This window comes from Ursus maritimus, unplaced genomic scaffold, assembly GCF_017311325.1.
Source record: "Ursus maritimus isolate PB19 unplaced genomic scaffold, ASM1731132v1 scaffold_2, whole genome shotgun sequence".
NCBI classification, from domain to species: domain Eukaryota; kingdom Metazoa; phylum Chordata; class Mammalia; order Carnivora; family Ursidae; genus Ursus; species Ursus maritimus.
Window position 1 is genome coordinate 62437693 of NW_024424452.1, and position 24706 is coordinate 62462398.

Consider the following 24706-nt stretch of genomic DNA (forward strand, 5'->3'; position numbering starts at 1 on the left):
AATTTTGTGTTTTCATTTAGGTTTTTAAAACCCATTCTACTGATGTCTTTCAGATATTAATAGGAGGAGTCCCAATAAGCAATACTTTAAATTTCAAAATAATCTATACTTCTAAGAGAATAGATTGCCTTTAATATGAGAGAACCAAGTATATTCTGATCGAGTTTCTTTCATGCCAGCAGCACTTCTTTTTCCCCTAAGATTTAGAGTTGTTTCAAGCAAGATTCTTGTAGGGAAAAAAGGTCTTTTATTTTCCTTTTATCAAAGCTGAGTTTCCTCCCGAGAGTCTTGACCCATGGCATTGCAGACGCTGTTTTTTCGACTGGGTTCGCTGTTTGGAAGGTATGCCAGTGGATCTGGTCGGATTAAGTATCTAGGAAAAGAAAACAAAGCAAATGACTGTAATAGTAAATAAAGGCAAAACTAATTCACACTTACACTTTGGACTCCTGCTTCAAATGTATTTAGCTTTTAGGTCATTGAACCTGTGTTTATGCACAGCATGGGTAGAAGGACTCACTTTTTAGCTGGCCGATGCAATTTGGCAGGACTTGCATCGTTTCCATACCTAAGCAGATTATGACAATGTGTGCTGATGAATCAAGAATTATTATTTTTTAGTTATGGCCCATTTCACCACCTTTACCTTATCAAAACTTTGTTTTATTTTAGTATTTGGTTGATTTATCATCCCTTTCTTTGGTTAGTTCTCTAACAAGGAGACCTAAATCTTAGCCATGATCCTTCTATTACTTAGGGGCTCTTAGTCTTTTATCATTCATAAATAAATTTGATCTAAATAATTTCTAGAGTCTTTTAATTTAAATATTTCAGGATTCTAAAAAAGTACTCATTTGAAACATGCTCTGCAGAATATTATATGGAGATAATCTTTTAATCATCTAAAAATTCATCTAAAAGTCAGGTTATGCCATGGTGAGCAATTATACAAAAGAATAAAAAATTATTCTTAATTCATTCTACTGGTAAATGGGAAAAAGTTCATCCGCCAAAGTCATACATTTCAATAATGTTAGAATTTGTTTTAAGAGAGATGTTTTACTTCAGACTCTCATATGGCACGAGTTTCCACTTCTGCACACCAGTGGAATGCTGCATTGGGAAATGGGAATTAAAAAGTCGCAAACCCTAACCCCTGTCCTGCATGAGATTAGTAGAGTTTAATTTATAAAGCAGTTATAAACAAGAAAAATAAGTTCCAAACATCACAGAAAGAGAGAGAGAGAAAAAAAGCGACAGTGAGAATTGGGGAATACTTGATTGGGAAGGCTGGGTTGAGCATCTCTCTCTAGGCTTGCTCCTGATCTCTTTAGAAAACGAGTCTGACTTCAGGAGAATGGTTAAACCAGGAAGCAGTGGAAGGTAAATTCAGGAAGAAAAGTAGAAAACAGCTAGCGAAGGACTTCACGTTTCAGGATAAAGTAGTTTCGATTTCTGTTCCAAAGGCAGTGGAAAGCCACTGACAGTTTGCAGAGAGAGAAGGAAAGTAAATACGTGTAATGCAGCATTCGAACGAAGTCTTGATTCAGATGCAAATGGAACTAGGAATTCATAGTTCTATAATAATTTGGGAGATACAGAAAAATGATCAAAAAACCTAATTTAAAGGGAGAACTGTAATGAAGATTGTACTTTTCCTCTTAAAAACTAAAGGAAAAATATTCATAAATTATGTTCCTTAATGAAAATGAGAAAAGACAATTTAAAGCACTACAGTCTATTTTCTCCAATCAAATAAAACTTGGAATTAATGTCCCTGAATCCATTAACTGGATATTGTTGTCTATGCACACTGCTTTATAATTACTTTAAATGTCACTAGCATTGTAGATTGTAGATTGATGAAGAAAACTAAGCCCTTTTTTATTTGATAAATTGAACATGTTCCAATTTGTAAATTGAAGATGTACAACATGTTACTTTGATATATTTATACATTTTAATATGATGCCATTGAAGCAATATTCATCATATTACATCATTATAGTGCATTTTTATTAACTATATTCATTATACTGTGCATTACATCTCTATCTTTATTTCTTGTTACAAGCTTGGAACCTTACACACCATCAATCTTAATCCCCCACCTCCCCAACCCCTGGTAACCACTTACTTTTTACGGGTTTGACTTTTTTTGTGATTCCACATATAAGTGATATCACTCAGTACTTATCTTTCTCTCACACCTCACTTAGCATAATGTGCTCAAGGTCCATCTATGTTGCTGCAAATGGCAGGATTATCTTCCTTACTTTTGGCTGAATAATATCCACTATGTATAATACCACATCTTATTCATTCATCCATTGGTGGGCATTTGGGTTACTTCTGTATCCATTACTGTGAATAATGCTGCCATATACATGAGCGTGCATATGTCTCAACAAAATCCCGTTTTCATTTCCTTTGGATAATATACCCAGAAGTGGAATTGCTGGATCATATGATAGATTTATTTTTAATTTTTTGAGGAACTTCCATATTGTTTTCCATAGTCATTGGACAAATTTAAATTCCCACCAACAGTGTATATAAGGGTTCTTTTTTAAAACATTCTCACCAACACATGTTGTCTCTTGTCTTTTTGATGATAGCCATCCCAACAGGTGTGAGGTGATATCTTGTTGTGATTTTTATTTGCATTTCCCTGATGATTAGTAATGCTGAGCATCTTTCTATGGCATTGGCCATTTTCATGTCCTCTGGAAACTAGTTTCTGCCCATTTTTAAATCTGATTGTTTCTTTGTTAATAAGTTCTGTTAGTTCTTTATATATTTTGGATATTAACCCCTTATCCGAGATACGCCTTGCAAAAATTTTCTCCCATTCTGTAAGCTGTTGTTTCATTTTGTTGATTGTTTCTTTGGTTGTGCAGAAGCTTTTGAGTTTAATGTAGTCCCATTTGTTGATTTTTACTTAGTTTTTGCTTTTGGCATTATGACCAAAATATCATTGCCAAGACCAGTATCAGTGAGTTTCTTCCCTGTTTTCTTCTAGAAGTTTTATGATATCAGGTCTTATACATAAATCTTGGATCCATTTTGAGGGTCTTTTTTTTTTTTTTAAGTGGTATGAAATAGAAATCTAATTTCATTGTTCTGTATGTGCTTCTCCAGTTTCCCCAGCATCAATTTTTGAAGAGACTTTCCTTCCCCCATTGGTTGTTCCTAGCTCTTCTGTCAAATATTAGTTGACCATAAATACTAGGATTTAATTCTGGACTCTCTATTCTGTTCCACTGGTCTATGTGTCTATTTCTGTTCCAGTACCATACTGTTTATTACTATGGCTTTGTAGTATAGTTTGAAATCAGGAAGTGTGATATCTTTGGGTAGTCAAGATTTTTTGTGGTTCCACATGAATTCTAGGATTGTTTCTTCTAATTCTGTGAGGAATACCTTTGATGTTTTGATAGGAACTTTGTTGAGTCTGTATATGGCTTTGGGTAGTATGGCCATTTTACCACTATTTATCCTTTTAATCCATGAGCACAGGAAGTCTTTCCATTTCTTTGTGTCTTGTTTGACTTCTTTCAGCAAAGTTTTGTAGTTTTCATGTACAGATCTTTCACTCCTTTGGTTAAATTTATTCCTAAGTATTTTATTGTTTTGGATGCTGTTGTGAACAGGATAGTTTTATTTCTTTTTTTGATGCTGCATCATTAGTGTAAAGGAATGCCACTGATTCCTGTAAGTTGATTTTGTAATCTGCCACATTACTGAAATCATTAATTTAAACAGATTTTTGGTTGACTCTTTGGAATTTTCTTTATATAAGATCATATCTTCAGCAAATGGTGACAATTTTACTTCTTCCTTCTGATTTGGATGCTTTTTTTTTCTTTGTCTTGTCTAAATACTCTAGGTAGGACTTCCAGTACTATACTGAATAGGAAAATTGTGAGGGGGCAACCTTGTCTTGTACCTGATATTGGAGGAAATTCTTTCAATTTTTTTCTCACTTATTATAATGTTAACAATGAGTTTTTTGTATATGGCTTTTATTATATTGAGGTATGTTCCTTATATACCCAATCTGTTAAGGGTTATTATCATGAAAGGATGTCATATTTTGTCAAATGCCTCTTCTGCTTCTATTGAAATGATCATGTGATTTTTATCTTTCATTTTATTAATGTGATGAATTACATTCATTGGTTTGCATACCTCATCCTGGCAACCTAAGGATAAATTCTACTTGGTCATGGTGCATAATCCTTATATGTTCTTGAATTTGGTTTGCATCTATATTCACCAGGGGTATTGATCTATAGTTTTCTTTTCTTGTGATATCTTTATCTGGTTTTGGTATCCAGGTAACACTGGCTTTATAGAATAAGTTTGGAAGTGTTCTCTCTTCTTTGATATTTTGGAAGAGTCTGAGGAAGATTAGTATTAATTCTTCATTAAATATTTGGTAGAATTCACCAGTAAGGCCATCTGGCTGTGGAGTTTTCTGCATTACAATTTTTTTTTAATTGACTCAATCTCTTAACTCATTACTGGTCTGTTCAGATTTTCTATTTCTTCCTCATTCAGACTTGGTAAGTTGTGTGTTTCTAGAAATGTATGTATGTATGTATGTATGTATGTATGTATGTATCTATCTATCTATCTATCTATCTATCTATTTAAAACCATCCAGGTTATATAATTTGGAGGCATATAATTGTTCATAATAGTATAATTCTCAGAATTTCTATAGTATTGGTGGTTGTGTTTCCTCCTTGATTTCTAATTTTGTCATCTCTTTTTTTCTTAGTCTACTTAAAAGTTGGTCAGTTTTGTTTGTCTTTTCAAAAAACTAGCTTTTAGTTTCATTGATCCTTTCTATTATTTTTCTAGTCTCCATTTCATTTATTCTCATTCTGACTCTTAAAGATTTATTTATTTAAAAGAGAGAGAGAGTGGGGGGAGGGGCCGAGGGAGAGAGTCTTAAGTAGACTCCACACTGAGTGAGGAGCCCCAGGTAGAGCTTGATATCACGACCCTGAGATCATGACCTGAGCCGAAACCAAGAGTTGGTGACTTAACCAACTATGCCACCCAGGAACCCCTCATTCTGACTTTTATTATTTCTTTCTTTCTGTTAACTTTGGGCATTGTTTGTTCTTCTTGTCCTAGTTCCTTTAGGTGTAAAGTTAGGTTGTTTATTTGAGATCTTTTTAATTTCTTAATATATGTATTTATTGCTATAAACTTTAGAGCTGTTTTTGTTGTGTCCCACAAAATTTGATATTTTGTATTTTCATTTTCATTTCTTTCAAGAATGTTAAGCTGTTTAACATCAATTACCTAGTTATTTATTATTCTTTGAATCAAATTAAAGTTGGCCCTTTATTTAAAATTAACTTTTGAAAGCAATTTTTTAGAAAACCAAAAGGTATGATATAATCCATTATCCCCAAATTCATTGATAGAGCTGCAAAAGTTGCTTTCTTTATTATTATCACTACTAAACCTATGAGTCTAATAAAATTAATTCCTTAAATATGTTTTTATGTTTGGTATGTCATGGTAGGCTTTTTTTTTTCCATATTTGTCATTGCTCTAGTTATAGTAAAACTTAATTATTTCAATGGCCACAAATACAGGTCATTGCAAAAAAAAAGGTTTTTTATAGCACTCAAGCTAATGTTTTAGCTTTAAACAAATAAAATATTAGAGTATCCACAAGGCAGAAAATGTCATGTTTATTTTACCTGTAAAATTCATATTGTAACACACATATTTTATTTGTAAATTTAACTTTGGGGGGAATTATTTCAAATTATAAACATCTTTTCAATGAAAGGACATGTTTATAGACTCAAAAGGTTAATGATATCTTTCTATTCCTTCAAAAATAATCATTGGAAATAATTATATTAACTTCAAAAGTTTATAATTTATTATGAAATATGAATAAGGTAAGCATAACCCCCTAAAAAACACTATGAATTGGGGTGCCTGGGTGGATCAGCTGGTTGGGTGTCCAACTCTTGGTTTTGGCTCAGGTCATGATCTCATGGGTTATGGGATCGAGCCCTGCATTGGGCTCCATGTTCAGCAGGGAGTCTGTTGGAGATTCTCTCCCTCTGCCCCTCCTTCCACATGCTCTCTCTCTCTAAAATAAATAAATACATCTTTTTAAAAAACCCACCATATAGTCAACATAATTATTACTACTTTAAAAAGAGGCATAAAAAGGCTGGGATTATAGAGAAGATGGAAAATTAATAAAAACTGCGTGATTTTATGGGTTTAAAAGAAGGAAGACATGTATAAATATGGATGCAAGAAGAACAGAACAGTTTTGTTTTATTATAGTAATATACCAAGTGAAGTCTCCAGAATGGGCAGTTAAATGCCAAGTGCATCATAAATAAGATATTTTCGTGTAACTTAAAGTCCTCCATAAATTCAACATCACCACTGGACACAATTTTTGACAGCTGTCTTAAGCATTCAAGCAGGTGAAATTATCATGAATCTCATTCCCTGAAGCTCTGATATTCTAACCAGAACCATCAGATGGCAATATAAAGCATTATGCTAGTTAGTTATATCTAGGGTGCATTATAAATTGTTTTCACACTGATTTTGGGGTAAAGTTATTTCTGCTGAAGTATTTTCCTAAGAAGTTTTTGAAACTTACTTATCTTTCTACCCCAAAATCATTTTTTTTTTTTAGTTTTTTCATCTGGAAGATGAAAAATCAGTATTTTCTAGACACTTCCATGAAGTACATTGAATGATGTATCTAAACTCGAGCTCATCATCTTTTTTTTTTTTTGGATGTTCATATCAGATTTATTCATAATAGAAAACTCATCATTTCTTTTTTTTCCCCACAGACAGCAATTCCCCTTTTCCTTCCTAGGAAACTGCTTCCTTCTTCTGACTTGCTTCAGTGAACCAGCATTTATTTATTTATTTGGCATCACATAGAATTGAATTTTTTTTAAATTTTGTTAGTTAATATACAGGGTAATATTGGTTTTCTGGAGTAGAATTCACTGATTCATCATTTACATACAACACCCAGTGCTCATCACAATAATGCCCTCTTTAATGCCCATCACCTATCTAGCTCATCCTCCCACACCTCCCTCCATCAACCCTCAGTTTGTTTTCTTTTCTTTTTTTTTTTTTTAAAGATTTTATTTATTTATTCAACAGAATAGAGACAGCCAGTGAGAGAGGGAACACAAGCAGGGGGAGTGAGAGAGGAAGAAGCAGGCTCATAGCGGAGGAGCCTGATGTGGGGCTCGATCCCATAACGCCGGGATCACGCCCTGAGCCGAAGGCAGATGCTAAAAGTCACTAATGGCTTGTTTCCCTCTCTCCTTTTTTTCTTTCCCCCCTTCCTGCATGTTCATCTGTTTTCTTTCTTAAATTCCACATATGAGTGAGTCATATGGTATTTGTCTTTCTCTGGCTGACTTATTTCACTCAGCATAATACACTCTAGCTCCATCCACACCATTGCAAATGGCAAGATTTCATTCTTTTTGGTGACTAATTTCCATTTTATATATATAATATATATATGTGTGTGTGTATATATATATATATATATACCACCTCTTCTTTATCCATTCATCAGTCGATGGACATTTAGGCTCTCTCCATACTTTGGCTATTGTTGATAATACTGCTATAAACATCAGGATGCATGTACCCCTTCAAATTTGTATTTTTGTATCCTTTGGGTAAATATCTAGTAGTGCAATTGCTGGAGCATAGGGTAGTTCCACTTTTAACTTTTTGAGGACCCTCCATACTGTTCTCCAGAGTGGTTGCACCAGCTTACATTCCCACCAACAGTGCAAGAGGTTCCCCTTTCTTCACATCCTTGCAAACACCTGTTGTTTCTTGTGTTGTTAATTTTAGCCCTTCTGACAGGTGTGAGGTGGTATCCCATCATGGTTTGATTTATATTTCTCTGATGACGAGTGATTTTGAGCATCTTTTCTTGTATCTGTTAGCTATCTGGATGTCTTTTTTGGAAAAGCATTTATTCATGTTTTCTCTGCACATTTGTTAACTGGATTATTTATTTTTTGTGTGTTGAGTTTGGTAAGTTCTTTATAGATTTTGGAGCCCTTTATCAGATATGCCATTTGCAAATATCTTCTCCCATTGCCACTTTTAGTTTTGTTGATTGTTTCCTTCGCTTTGCAGAAGCTTTTTATCTTGATGAAGTCCCAATAGTTAATTTTTGCTTTTGTTTCTCTTGCCTCTGGTGACACGTCTAATAAGAAGTTGCTATGGGCCGAGGTCAAAGTTGCTATGGGCCGAGGCCTGTGTTCTCCTCTAGGATTTTGATGGTTTCCTGTCTCACATTTAGGTCTTTCATCCATTTTGAATTTATTTTTGTGTATGGTGTAAGAAAGTGGTCCAGTTTCATTCTTCTGCATGTTGCTGTCCAGTTTTCCCAAAAACAATTTGTTGAAGAGACTCCCTTTTTTTTCCATCAGATATTCTTTCCTGTTTTGTCAAAGATTAGTTGACCATATAGTTGTGGGTCCATTTCTGGGTTCTCTATAGTATTGAAATCTTAAAGACATGTTAGACTCCTTCTTTTCCAATTCCCACACCAATGATAAGTCTTGCTCTTTGCCTTCATAAGTGTATCTACATAGAAACCTTCCTTTACAATCCATTATCGTAATGCTGTGAGAGATTCTTATCTTCCTCCCACTTGCCTAATAGCAGTTTAACTGGTTTCCCTATTTTTGTGCCTATTTCAACCTTAATCCATCCTGCCAATCAATTCTACTGCTTCTTGCAATGCTCTTTTAAAAAATATATATCCTTTTCATCCCAGTGAAAATCTCCCACAAAATATATAAAGGTAGCCTTCTAATTCTTGGCATATTACATAGCTTTAGTTCTAAACCACTTGCATGGATCCATCTTATGCTCTGCATCACAGAATATTCTCAGTCCTCCTAATCTCTGACTTTATTACTGATTTTCCTGATTATAGTTACAAACACATCCTGTTGACCTCACACCCACCAAGACTTTGGATCTTTCAGATTTGTATTATGTCAGTAATGCAATCTGGGATTAGCCACCTTAGCTCAGCAGCTCTTGATCTTGCTCAGCCTTAGGACCATGGACCTCAAGGGCAAATCTATATTAGATATTTCTCCCCTAGGCTTACACCGTTAACTGTCAAAATGCTTTTTCTAAAATCTTGCTACTTTCTTGTTCATATATCTAAGTACTTCCCATTGCCTATAAGGTTTAAACTGAGTTTAAACTCTATTTCGTTACCTAAAGTCATTCCAGAGTCAGGTTTAATATACGTTTCTAATATTATGTTTAGTGAACAACAAAGATGCTAGCAATATAAACCTTTTTACTCTGGTCAAACTGGACTCTGTAGTGTTGTCAAATGAAGCGCCTTATGCAATCCCCACATAGTGCATTTTCTCTAGCCATTTCCCTGCTCTGGAATGTCCTGTGCCCTCTACCTACATAAATCTCATCTACCTTTCAAAGTCTAATTCAAATCCTCATATCTTATAACTCACAATAATGTCCTCCTCTTTGAAATTGGAAAAGCACTGTTTTACTTAGTTGATGCTTAATTCATTAGTAACAAAGTCATATTATATATTTCTATTAAATTTTTAATGTTTAAATTGTAGTTTGTTAATCAGAGTGTAAAAGACTTTGAAATCAGGAAAAATGTTTTATCTCTTGTTCATGCATGGCACAGAGTTTTTGATTAATCAAGTTACTACCATAGACATTTTCCTAGTAAGTGTTTTGACTTATTTTACTTAGAGCTTTAGGGAACTCTAAGGTTTTTAGAACTAGATAATGTGGACTATTCCAGGTTTTCCTCCGAGCTGTTCTCTTATTGTTTCTCTCTCTTATTATTTCTCTCTGCATATTCTCTCTTATTTCTCCAGATGTATATGGGCTCACAGAATACAGAATTCCTGCTGCTATTTCCTTCTTTTATACCTCTACAATTCTGCAATACTTTTTTTATAGTATTACACAAAGAAATCCATTAAATGCATTTGTTTATTGAGCATAAAAATTAGACCTGGAGTTTCTAAGCATTTATGACACAAGAAATAAGGGTCTGTAATGGTGGAAACAAAAATATAAGATTAATTAAATTATGGGCTTTCTAAAAATAAATGCCTTATGTGAGATAGGAGATCAACTTACACAACGTCGTTCAGCTCTAGTCTGGTATCTGGAGACGGGTTAATCAGGATGTAGGAGAGGGTACTTTGATGATCATTCATTTCATCTAGAAGATAAATAAATGCCAAGTTTGTTATACTACTTACAGAAAATTACAGGAATTACTGTAGCGCATCTAGTCTTCAAACCATATAGCTGTCACTGAGAACTTGCTATAGTTTTGCCCACAGCATGATTGTGTACATAACTTCGACTATTTTCAAATTACTGTCATTGGAAATATGTGACAGGTACTCATTTTTTGTTCCAACAGATGATAAAAATAAAGTATCTAATTCTGTTCAGAACAACTACAGTTATATTCTATGCTTGAAGCTATTACACTGAAAAAGTATTTCTATTAAAGAAATATCTAGACAAGATGTTTATTTATTATGCCTTCTTAATTATAAAAAATAATTGTGGCTATAGATGGTCATCCCAGATATGTATATTCATATGGGAAATTCTGTGAAAAATCATCTGATGACATTGTTTAAAAAACACAACAGAAATGTATCTAAAAAGATTGAAGGCTCTAAATATGTTTCACATTGTTATAGGATACACCTGATATAAGCCATAATGTTTTTGCAAAATACAAAGAATCCTGTAGAACAGAATTAACTAAGTTTCAGGGTAGGTGTACTAATAAATAATTTGTTGTTCCTCTAAAATAATATGTGTTTTTAAGATAAAAGGCTTTTTCTTTTTAATTTTTTCAATTCACTCCAAAGACATTGTTAATCAAGTTTGGAGAGCTAACTTGGTATTATATAGGACACTGAAAAATAAAACAGCTTTGAGATCTAAATTTTTTAGCTGCCAAGGCTATGATAAGATGTAAATGTAAAGCCATGTGGCCACATATTTCAATAAACATTAATCCTCCCAAGGGTGACATGTTTAGGCTGTGAGGGTACTGTTCAAAATCCTGCTCTTGAGCCATTTGTAGTATCCTTCTAGCCACTTCAGTAGCAGATAAGCTTGGTTCTTAAAACAGGGTACTAAATTTTGCAGTTTGATCCAAAATCCAAGAATATATTTCATACCAATGGAGTTAACATCAATACTCAAATGTATAAAGTTAAAGTAAAAGTCTTTTTTAGGCCAACACAGTTGACTCTGATAATTTCCTGTACTGGAAAATATGTATCATTTTTATTAAATAATGTCTACCACTGTGTTCATCTAACTAGAAACTTATCACTTGAATGTGTAAAATTTAACATTTCAGTTATGATAGTTTAAGTTGCTATGCAGATGTGTCCTATTTTTAAAGTCTATAAATGAAAATCCTTATCTTACAAGGAAGATAAACTGCAGTGTAATCAAACTTACCATAAGTTTTGCAAGTAAAACTATTATAATCATAAGATCATCAAATTTATATTTAAAAGAAGGAACATATTTGGTTGCATATCTCTAGGGTGGACACAAGGAATTGTATCCTGGCAGAAGATAGGCTTGTCAGGCCAAATAGAGAATGCCTGGTGAAATCTGAATTTCAGATAAAAACTAACAATTTTTCTGGTATAAATATGTCCCAAATACTGTTTATGGCATACTTATACTGAGACATTTATATGTTGTTAATCTGAAATTCAAATTTAACTGAGAATCCTGTATTCTTACTTGTATCCTATATTTTAAACCTGTCCATTATACCTAGGGTAGATGGCTAACTCAATCAGCTGGAGCTCAGAATTCCAATGACTGTAAAATGATGAGCTTACTTCAAATAAGGTAAAATTCCAACTCAAAACATACTGTAATGGCAGGAGATGATCAAGATCCTTTTTCTATATAAAAAGCAATTTTGATTTATTCCCTTATGTGAATTTCCACAAGTGTTGTACAAAGGAACAGATCGATAGTACATTCTAGAGACCTAAGCAGGGTACTCTAAAATGTAACAGGTCTACTAGAAAATCTCCATCTCATTTGGCTATGTGTAACTCAATTTCTTATATAAACAGTGGCATTATTGAAATTTCTCGTATAAACAGCAAACATTATTAAACAATGGCATTAAAGAAAAAACAATTGAACAAGTAACTTCTCAGTCAATATCAATACCCAACCTCTCTCCTTGATTATTAACATAATGTTGTACTCATTTGCTTCTGGCATGAAGTCAAGATACATCAGTGACTCGGTTTGCCTGTTACAAGTATAAAAACTGGAGAGATAACTGAGAACTTTACAGCAGTAGTTATAACTATTGTGTTGATTTTTTTTCTGCTCAAGTAGTCTGTTTTATTTATCATTCTGAAGATTTTCATGTTTCCACGCATTCCAGAAATTGAAGGAAATGTTTTGCTAATGTGCTCAATTCAATGATCCCATATAATTTATATCAAGACCTGGGTAACACAATCAGAGCTCATCACTCCTGGTATCTTTTCCCAACCCCACCCCTGCCCCTCGCTGACTTCTCAGTGTTAGGTTAAAAGAAATTAAAAGGAATTGCTGAGTTCAAAGTCATTCTCTCTCTCTTTCATGTCTGCCCTGCTGTAGAGTTAATTCTAGTCTACTTTTTCTCTGTCATGCTGCTTTGTAGGGAAGTCCTGTAGTTCATTTTCCTCTTTGTGACTCTGTGGTTAAGAATTATGAAGCACGTTTTTAAAAGCCTAATGTGGTCACATATCAAAATCACATTCAACAATCTAGTTTTATCAGCAGCAAGTCTGGTATTATTGTCTCTATCAGCCAGTCCCTAATATTTATTTTTTTGTTATTTCTGAATTCTGGAAGGGAAACTGTGGTAGGTTTCCTACCGTAATCATCATCATCATCATCATCAATCATCATCATTGGTGGTGGCAAAGTCACAATGGATTAAATAAGGCTCTTTACCAAAACTACAACATATTTAGTGAATAAAATAAAATTGCTTGGAAAAATTAGGTTCATTAACCAGAATCAATATTCTGTTTCCTATCAGGAAAATATGTGCTAAGAAAATCTGTTGTGAGCATATTCGATGTGTTCTGGACAAGTAATCTCTGACCTTGGCAAAATAAAAATCATTATATATTTATATTGTTCTACTGAAATTATTTCATCATTGATATAATTATCTTAGATGAAGCTATTCTTATGAAATATTAAAATAAATGTACCAGAATATTAAAAACTTTAAAGGAAATTGTATAGAGTCAAATTAAAAAATTTCTAGTAGTTTTTACCAAGAAATTTATTTTGCTATATTAATTAACATATACAATTATTCAATCGGGATCTCCACAGGGCAAATATTCTGCTTAGAATGTTTCATGTATGGATTTATACTCCTACTGTTCTTACAAAATATTTCCTGTTGAATTTTAAAAGTACTTTTAAATAAGGAGAATAAATTTGGTCAGAAAGAAATTTAAATTTTACATATACTGGTGTAGGTTTCCCCAAATATTTCTAAAAACATGTCCATTATGTGTTATGTAATTAAAGAGATATTTAAATAATACAAAGGTATCAATAAGAGGCTCAGTTAGGAAAAGATTCTGAAACCAGAGTGCCCGCATTGAAATCCAGCTTTCTCAGTTACTCATGCTGAGGCCTTAGGCAAATTACTTAATTTCTTTTAACCTCTTGTGCTCAGTTTTAATTTCTTGTGCTTTAAAATGGGGGGGAACAATAGTGCTATCTCATAGGTTATTGTTCAAATTAAATTATAAATGAATAATAAATACAATTTAAAAGTAGCAATATAAATATATGGTTCTTAGAATCAGTGTCTCATTTATATAAGGTTATATAAGCTATATAATGTTTCCTATTATTATTGTAGCAGGCAAAATCAATCCATAACTTGTAAATAATAATCGTATAGGTACTACAATATGAAGGTGTTAGCATGCAAAGACAGGAAAGAAAAGCGTTCGAAGAGAAGAGCAATGGGAAAGCTGAGATGGTTGAGTTAAAATTGCAGAAAGCAGGCCCTTGTGGATGGACTAAAGTTGAACAATGGAAAGATGGACGATGTTGAAAAGTTAAGCCAGGACCAGATCTTTAAGGCTTTATAGACCTTGATCAGAAACTCAAATTTTCTTCTAAAAGCAACGGGAAGCCATGGGAGGGTTACAGGGTGGGAGACTGAGTGGTATGATCTAATTTCCTATTGAATATATTACATTCCTTGGCTGCTCTGTGGGAAATGGATGTTAGGGGCTCAAATCTGGGTTCAGGAAGAATAGATGAACAGTACAGAAACCCAGGTGAAAGATGATGGTGGCTTGGGAGCAATGAAAATGGAGGAAATTGGGAAGGAGATAACTAGAGAACCTGAGAGAGTGGAGGTGGAGCGAGACAGGGAGGGAGGAAGGGAGGAACAAGGGAGGGAGGAAAGGAGAGACTGAGGTTGTTTTAGAAGGGAAATACAACAGCATATATGGCTGCTGATGAAAAAGCAAATAAAGATGAAGAAATTGATGCTGTACTAGACTGACAGTATATTTTTCTTCAGTCACTATAAGAAATACCTTACTGAGGAAAATACTCCCAGTCGCATAACTGCTTACTTCTTCTACACAGTCCAATAATCTAAATAAACAGTAATAGCATAACCCAGAGATGATTTCATTTTTCCCTCTTCTGAACTTCTAAACACTTTATGTGTTATCCAGCTATAAAACTAGCTAGTTTTATAGTGCTCACCTAATTTGCTCATGTATTTCAGTTTAGTACCAAGCCATGCTTATGAATACAACTATTTTGTCAATTTTACTGAACTTACCAGTCTATTTTAGGGGGGAAAAGGTGGTTACAGATAAGGATAAAAGAATTATTTTATGTAATGACCCCTATTTAAAATAATTTTCATTACCTTCCAATAATTTAGAACTATTCTATGATACACAAGATAAAAATCAGGACTCTCAATCTCCCTTCATATAAACCATTATGGAATTAAGGTTAGAATTAGAAAAATTCAGAATTGTTTCAAATTATTGAAACAAGTAGCATGATATAAAGCCAAGCTTCAGAAATTGTTCAGTTTCAACTCTGCCAAGAGCTACTCCATATTTATTAGCTTCATACACAAAACTAGTTCTTTTAGGCCCAGTTTTCCTTTTAAAATACAGTATTCAATATTTCCTAACCTTGAAAAATCTACTACCTTTTATAAATATTAAAAGACCAAACCCCCTTGAAGTTTTTTTTGACAGAGTATTCAAAAACAAAAATAATAGAAGTAAAAGTTAATAATGTCTAAGAACATATTTTTTCAATGGTGTAAAGTCCAGTTTTGTTTTGTTAAAATGCTTTCTCCACTGTGTGCACCCCTCCCTGCCCCACCAAGTACTGACTTTCAGAGTTATTGTGTATCCCATTGAATGGAGTTGCTCAATAAATGCTATTTTCTTTCAAAATATTATGATGACAGATATTCTCTATTAAGTGATGTGGGCCAAAATGATATAGATTGTCAAGTAAGGGATATAGGCACACTTATTTTTAAATAGAACATTAATTACATTTTTCAAATGTGTTCTGTATGTTTTCAGGTGAAGTGCTTCTAAATTTAAAACTATGACTCTAGTTGATAATCTGAAGAAGTAGAATAAATATACTACGGAAAGTCTAAAAGATTTTGGAAAGATCATATTTATTTATTTTATTTTTTCATTTTAACAACTGAACACACTGCTTTAAATTTAAAGATACGTCACCTGAAATAATATCTAAGATTGAGGAAAAATATATTGAACATATTACCTGCACAATTTAAAAATAACATGTTTTCCAATTTTATAGCTCTCCTGTAGTATTTCCACATGACTTACAGGAGGCATTTTTATGATAATTGATAATCATAATTTGTCACACATGTATTATTTTGTTCTTCAGTTTAGTCAGTTAATAATGTTAACTGGACATGATTAGAGTCACAGACAATTCTAAATCTGGGGACACAGCAATGAAAAGCTAGGCAAAGTCCTTGTCTTCATAGACCTTTTAAACAATTTTCTTGAGAGGTAGTATAATACACAGATACAACCTTCACAATAAGGGTAAGGCACCTGTAATTATAGGTTTACCTATAAATTAACTGCAAACTTCCTATATGATTTTAAGCATATCATTTAAATTATCTTAGGATAATCATCACTGTTCTGTTTATTTCATAGGCTTGCTGGTAAAAAAAAAGAAATTCACTAATTTTAAGTGCACAGATTCTAGATAAATGCATACAGTAATGCAAATTATATACCAGAATTATGCTAGAGAACATTTCCATAATGACAAAAAGTTCCCTTCTGCCCTTTTATTGCCAATTGGTCCTCTCACTCCCAACCCTTAGTGATTACTGATTTCTAGGAACAATGACTTTTCTAGAAGTATGCAGTGTGTTTCTGTGTGGATTTTTTCTCTTCGCATAATGTTTATTAAGCATCCATGTTACAGCATGAATCTACTTTAATATTTATATAGCCCCTGTTTTCTTTGGATTTATGATTGCATGAAATATATATTTTTACGCTTTTACTCTTAACCTATTTCTTTAAATTTTTGGTGGGTTTATAGACAATAAGTGTTGAGTCTTGCATCTTTTAATCCAATATGATGACTTCTGTCTTTTAATTGAAATGTTTACTCCATTTATATTTAATATAAACATCAATATAGTTGGGTTTAAATCTACCTTCTTGCTAGTTGTGTTTTTTTTTTTTTTTAATTCCATTTGGTTTTTTGTTCCTCTCTTCTCCCCTCTCCACCTTGCTTGGATTCACTGAAATTTTAAAAATGTCTTCTTATAATCATTCCAATGTATTTGCATTGTTGGTTAATAGTTATATCTCTTTGATTTAGTTATTTGTAGTTTCTTTTGGTCATCATTTGGCAAATGTTTTTCTGTAAAGGGCTAGGTAGTAAATACTTCAGGCTTTTGGGCCATATGATCTCTGTTGTATTTATTAGATTGTTTATATTATAAAGTGAAAGTAGCCATGGAAAATACATAAACAAGCAAGGATGGCTGCTTTTTTTTTTTTTAAACAAAAATGAATATGCTATTCTTTGTTGCCCTTGCTCTAGGGTTTACAATATACAGCCTTAACTTTTCAGTGGCTATGCTTAAATAACATGCCACTTCATGTTATTTCCATGAATAACATGACAAGCTTACTATATTATATTTCCATTTCTACCTTCCTATTATTGGAGTTATTATTTTCATGCAGTTTTGCTTCTATATATTCTACAAATCTTTTTATCTTTTTTTTTTTTTTTGTAATCTCTACACCCAACATGGGGCCAGAACCCATGACCCCAAGATCAAGAGTCACATGCTCTTCTCACTGAGCCAGCCAGATGCCCCTACCTACTATTTCTTTTTAGATCTAAATTTCTACCTGGCATCAATTTCCTTCTGTCTTAAGAACTTCCTTTAACATTTTTTTCATAGTGCAGATCTGTTGTTGACAAATTCTCTCAGCTCTTGTTTGTCCAAAACAGCCTTTATTTGTTTTTATTTTAGAAATATATTTTTACTGTATATAAAGTTTTAGGTAAACTATTTTTTTCAGTACTCCAAAGATGTTCCTTTATGGTGTTTTAGTTTGCAAAACTTCTGTCAAGAAGTCTGCTGTCATCCTTGTACAGCTGACCCTTAAACAATGCAGCAAAAATTAGGGTTGCCAGCCTCCAGTGCAGTAGGAAATCTGCTTGTAATATGTGACTCCCCCAGACTTAACTACTGATAGCCTACTATTGACTAAAAGCCTTACCAATAAATAGTCACTTAACATATATTTGTATGTTATATGTATTATACACTGTGCTCTTACAATAAAGTAAGCCAGAGAAAAAATGTTTTAAAGAAAATTATAAGGGAGAGAAAATACATTTAATGTATTGTATGTATATTTATTGAAAACAATCCATGTATAAGTGGACCTGCACAGTTCAAATCTGTGTTGTTCAAGAGTCAAGTGCATTTGTTTTTCATTCATAAAGTGTCTTTTTCCTCTGGCTCCTTTTGAAGTCTTTCAGCAATTTTGTATACTGTGTCTTGGCATTATTTCATTTGTTATACTGCTTGAGTTTCATTGAGCTTCTAAGATCTTGAACAGAGTTCCCATCAAATTTGGAAAAAATTTGATAATTATTTCTTCAAATACCCATTCTCTTCTTTCCTTCTGGGACACCAATTACATGACTACTTCATACTGTCAAACCAGTAAGAAACATTATTTTTTCAAGGATTTCTTTTACCTCCCTCTATTCTGCATTTTGGATAGCCTATTGCTATGGCTTTATGGTCATTGATATTTCCTTCTGCAGTAGTTATCCTGATGTTAATGTCAACCAGCACACATTTCATTTTGAATACTTTATCATAAATTCTGACCTCTCAGAAGTTCCGTATGGTCTCTTTTATATCTTCAGCTTTTCTTATCATGTTCTGTTTTCCTCTACATCTTGAACATATAAACAATACTGTAATAACTACTTTAATATTCACATTTTTCTGGATCTGTTTCTGTTGATTGATTTTTCTACTGGAAAAGCTCATATATATGTATATACATATTTTATTTTGGGTCCATCTCCTTGACTTCTAGTCTGCATAAGGCTTAATTTGTTTGATTCCCTTTCCTCAAGTAACAAAGTTATATGCTTGCTTTTGTCCAGAGTCTGCACACTACTGATCTTTATTTTTTCTAGTTATTTAAATTTAGAACATAAATGGTCATCATAACTGGAAGTTTCTTTTTGTTATTTTAATGCTTTTAGGAAGTCATTCTCTGCTCTCTCAAAAACTATTGAGTAAAAAGTTCATTCAACCAATAAACTATTTTTCTCAATGGTAAAAAATATTTCATTTTATTCAAATTGGCCACATTTTTCTTACACACATGCTAAAACACATTTGAACGTCCAGTCATAATGATAAAAGATATGTATATTTAAGTGCAATTGACTGCAGTGTTAAATTATGTAAAAATATTGATATCATTGAAAAATTAATGTTCTGGGAAGGGCATGTTAAAACTCTATGAAACAGAACTATACAGTTTTAATTTAGGGATATATGAAAAATTCATTGCCCAAATATTTCCATTTATCAGAAATCATTATCAGCTTAACAATTACCCCCTTTGAAAGCTTCATTAGTTTATCTATTGAGATAGATACAAACAAACCATTGAGTTTGGTTTTTTCTATTAATATTCTATACACAGAATGAGATTAACATAAAACAAGCCCATCTATGTATCTTCCTGTTTCTGACTGCCTCCTCATGAGAATCATCAGTTCTGGAAATACAGAGTAACATAAAATCATCCTTATTCTGGGAATCTTTATTGGGAGTATATTGATTTTGCATATCAATATTATTATACTCATTTATATTGGAAAAAGGTAAACAGTACATTTCAAAAACAATAAAAATTAAATATCAATTTCTTTTGAAATACTAAATTGTTGATGAAGTTGTTATAGTGACCTCAGATACTTATATTATTCTTCCTAAGTACTACATTTTGCAAAACATTCTAGAATATCTAGCTATGGTACCTTTTCCCTCTTTAGTAATTTGTTTTAGGAAAATTTATAAATAATTTTGTACTAGAAAAGGTACCTGATTTATTGACTAAGATTTGGGGAAATTTTTTTAAAAACATATAGAAAAATGATAATTGATTTATAAAAGAGTATGAGAAGTTGATGATTGCTACTATTACTATTACTACTACTACTACTATTACTATTGCTACTACTGCTACTACCACTACCTTATCTATCATAACTTTGGGTTGGAATAACAATCCTTTTTGTTAATTTTGCCTATTTCTTTCCCATAAAAAAGAGAATGAAAGAATTAAGTCTCCATATTATCTTAAAAAATAAAACAGTACTTGTTTAATTTGTCCATTATTTCAGGCAATTATAAATTTACTTTAGAAAAAAACTAAGATCTGATAGATGTAATGAAAGCCAGGGTCTAACCAGTAGTTATCTCTTTGTCACTTAAAAGGATGTGGCTTTTTCTACCTTGGCATTTCATCTTTTAGTAACAGTATGAAACTTACAACAATCCATGTCAAAATTGGCTAGCACCTCTAGGATCAGTCACACTAGGAAGACTTACTTGCCAATTTATACTTACTACTGTGTGCCATTCTGTGAGCTAATCATTAAGAATCTGTCAATAGTCAGAAAGAATAATTTTTTTGTGAATGTGAGAGCTATTCTAAATAGACCGTTGAGGAATAATGCCAGTTATGAACATAAAGAAAAGTATAAATATTCATATTTGCAGTTTAGATTATAGATTGACAAATCTTTTTTACATACTTTTTATTATTTTACACTACAGCCCTAGAGGAAGGCTTTATTATCCTTGTTGGATGGTTAAGGAACATGAATTTCAGGGCGATAGTGACTTGCCCCAAAAACACATGGCCAGTTTGTATACAAGGCCATGAACTTTGAGGGGAAGTTTAAAAAATGATCTTGAAGAAATTTCCCCCCAAAATTCAATGGAAAGCAAGCAGAATTTGTATATTTTCACTTTAGCTATTTTACCTCAAATTCATTCTCCCAAACCCTTGGAGCCAGATGTGTTCCAGAATTGAATTTTTAGATTTAGAAAATAATATTGGCCATATCACATATATTATGTAATATCACATGAAATGTTACTTACCTTCCTGTCAAAATACCTACAAGTTTACTGCATTTAAAACATGCATTTTTCCTCATATCCAATTATCTAAGCAAAAGGTTCCAACTATGATCTTTTCCCAATATTTTCAACTTCTTTGAAATTAATGGCTCAGTCTTAATAAACATGCTCATATCTCTCTGATCTTCAAAACAAACAGTTTCTCTTCCTTCTCCACTATCCCATCCAGTTAGCTCCATATTCTCACCTCTCCTTCAAAAAAACTTCTTAAAAAAATATCTGCCATGACAGACAAATGGTTGCCTCTCAATAGAGTCATTCTTCTTGTCTTCTTTAAAATTAGATTTGGGCTACCAAAAATAAGACATATTCCTTGCCAATGGGACATAGCAGAAATGGTGAGTGCAATTACTTGATAGTATGTTTATTGAAGAGACCTTTCCTTCTCTGGTATCTCCCTCCTTCCTGCTTGATGGAATGTGGACAAAATACTTGGAGTTCCCACATCTATCTTGTACCGTGACGTGATTTTGTTTTTTTTTTTTTTTAAATGATTTTTTATTATATTATGTTAGTCACCATACAGTACATCCCCGGTTTCCGATGTAAGGCTCGATGATTCATTAGTTGTGTATAACACCCAGTGCACCATGCAATACGTGCCCTCCTTACTACCCATCACCGGTCTATCCCATTCCCCCACCCCCCTCCCCTCTGAAGTCCTCAGTTTGTTTCTCATAGTCCATAGTCTCTCATGTTTCATTCCCCCGTCTGATTACCCCCCCTTTCTTTATCCCTTTCTTCCCCTACCGATCATCCTAGTTCTTATGTTCCATAGATGAGAGAAATCATATGATAGTTGTCTTTCTCTGCTTGACTTATTTCACTTAGCATTATCTCCTCCAGTGCTGCGTGACGTGATTTTGGCAACAGAAACAATAAATGGTGGAGCATTAAATTTCCAATACCTTGGGGTTTCTAATATATTTAAATCCACTATATTCAAATCCTTACCTCACATCATTCCTCAAACTCCTCAAATTTGGCTTGCACACATACCATTTAACTGATACTACTTTCACTAAGGTCCATCAATAATCTATCACTATACTCAACAACACTTTTGGCATTATTAATCATTGCCCCCTATGTCTCAGTCCAATACTTTCCACCTTTTTTTCACATCATAGAACACATAAGAAATGATATTTGTACTCACATTGGGGTAATAGACAAAACTGCTTATGGCTGGAAGTAACCAGCCTGAGGAGTGCCTCTGACCACCCCAGGCCCCACATGGCCTTCTGAAAGTATAAAGAATCAATGTCATGATAAAACATGTAACCAATCGATGGCATACTATCATAATATGGCATATCTTTGGGGTAATCAGTTGTAGACATTTCAGTCTCTTGTTTTTAAAAAATATTTCTTCCCTTAACATTCTTGAAATGTTTTCCAAAGTTCTCTTATAGTCCTTCACCAGGGACTATTTCATCTGCTCCTATGATTTTAATTAAAATCTATATGCTCTATCAACAAATAGAGTCTCAAGTCTATATAACATCTCATTTCTTTTTCTTGAGAACCAGATAGCAGATATCCAGCTTCTTTTACAACATAACCTGAGTTAAATTTATTATCTTTACCCCAACATACTTGTCTTCTTTTTCTAAGCTCAGTGAATGTCACCACCATACACTTAATTGTTCAAACAAAAGCCCTCAAAAGTCATCTTTTGATTCTTGCCTTTCCCTCTCCTTTACGTGTCATATCCAAGAGGTCAAAAGTAATCTATTCATTCTTTTGGAGAATGCCAAACCTCACTCAGAAAAAAGCAGATTATGACTTGTGGTTAAATCAATCATCATGCATTTTTAATGTATGTAAAAACATTTTTCAACTATAAATCACTATAAAATATTGATGATATGTACAAAGAACATGTGGTATAGTGGAAGCGTAAAGAGACATAGAGTCAAAAGTCATAAGTTAAAGTACTGACTTGAGTGTCTAGTAGGCTAAAAATCATTTATATTTGAGACCCTGTTTTCTCACCTGTAAGCACTCCATTTGTTCACACATTCAATGTGCAGTTACTGGGTTCCTATGTGTCAGGAAATGTGTAATATGTTGGGGATACAAAGATGAAAAGATAAGTAAGACATTCCCTTTCTCTCAAGGAAGGAAGGCAAACATGCAAAATAAATTGTTTTAAAGCATGCATCCTCAGTGGATGCAATATTGCCCTCAAGGGTGCAAAATTTTTGTTTGGTTTGGTTTGGTTGAGGTGGGCAAAGAAAAAACCTACTCTTTTTATGTATAAAGCACCGATGTACATACAGTTGTACTTAAATTGATATATAGAAGATTTGTGGTATTAACTGAATGCCAGTTCTGGGCTCAGCACATTATTATTCATTATCCCATTGTCCCTCGCAAGAAACTTTCAGACAGACATTATTACTTCCATTTCACAGTGATAAAAAGAGGCTTGGAGTTTAAATAATTCAATGCATTTACTGGCTGATACTAGAATATAAGTCCCATAAATGCAGAGGTCCTATGTGAATAGGTCATTATTCTATTCCCAGTGTGGCCCAATAGTATCTGTTGTATGGATGAATTATTGTGAGTTAGGAGCACATGGAGAAGTCTAGAAGCTTATGATGTGTTAAATCCCAATCCTGTTTTCATAATCTTTATGTTATTAAAGGTGGTTAGTACATGGCCTTAGAATGGATTGATGGACCTATGGATGAATAAATGATTAGAATGGGAGAGAGAGGGGAAGAAAGAAAGAGGAAAAGAGAGAGAAAAAAAGAAGGTGGACAATATCCATTCTTCCTTTCTGTAAGAGTTAGTGTGAGAATTAAATTAACAAATTGATAAAAAAAAAAAAACCACAATGCAGAGAATAACTAAATGCAAGGTACCTGATAGAAGTTTCATTAGCAAAAACATAATATGTTCCCTGATGATTCTCCCATGCAGCCAGTGCATGCATTTTTGTGTCTCTTAGAGTCAAACTGTTATCTGCCACACTGCTTACAGGACCAGCCTTGAATTATTATGTTCATGAAACACAGCTGGAACTTGGATGAACAATCATTTAGTAGAACTTTCCAAAAAAAGAAAGAGTAGCTGAATAATAACTAACAAAAGTACACATAAATATAGGACTATAGTTCTATAAGAAATACAATCATACTGTCATCAAATTAGCAAAGAGCTATTAATAGAGTTTTTAAAAGGAAGATCAATTTTTCTTTGAATTTACTCTTTAATGTAAGACCTTGTGTAATTATATTAAAATTATTGGTAATAGATGAGTCTGTACTACATTTAAGTAAGTAATAAATAATTATTTCAATTACATATGGAATCTTAACTCCAACACATTTCAACTGTATGCCCTTGAGCACGGTCTTTAAGCTCTAAGCTTCAAATTCTTAGGGTAAAGTGGGACACCTATCCACTCAGGATTATGAGGAGTAATGAAAAAATACACATAAAGCACCTAGCATAGTTCTAAACGGTTAACTTCTTTTAAACTCTATCTAATTCAATAATTAAATTTCTCCCTATATACACTGTTTCAAGTTGAGACTTTAATAACAAAGATGAGATGGGACAAATATAGAATGCATTCCATTTTATCCTTAATCTGCATGATATTTATAATACCTTAGCTTCTGGATTACCCAAGTTATATACATAAAACAAAAACCACTTCGTTTATCATCTGGCTTTACTCTAAATTTATTTTTTAAATAAAATTCATAGGGTAGTAAACAATATATTTTAAAATTATCTTTGCATTATTTATTTAAGCTGTGCTTTTTG

The 24706-nt window shown here is 33.0% G+C and overlaps 1 protein-coding gene across 3 annotated transcripts in view; it reads right to left on the reverse strand.

Annotated features, from left to right (window-relative positions):
- Nucleotides 1-261: 261 nt before the first annotated feature.
- The window catches only part of KCNT2 (potassium sodium-activated channel subfamily T member 2), a 344368-nt gene continuing 319923 nt past the window's right edge, over nt 262-24706 (reverse strand). For all 3 annotated transcript variants that reach the window (XM_008710517.1, XM_008710516.1, XM_008710515.1), the window contains 2 exons: nt 10204-10288; nt 262-373 (listed from right to left, as the gene is read on the reverse strand). In XM_008710517.1, the coding sequence (XP_008708739.1) occupies nt 262-373; nt 10204-10288 (197 nt within the window). The remainder of the gene's footprint in view (nt 374-10203; nt 10289-24706) is intronic.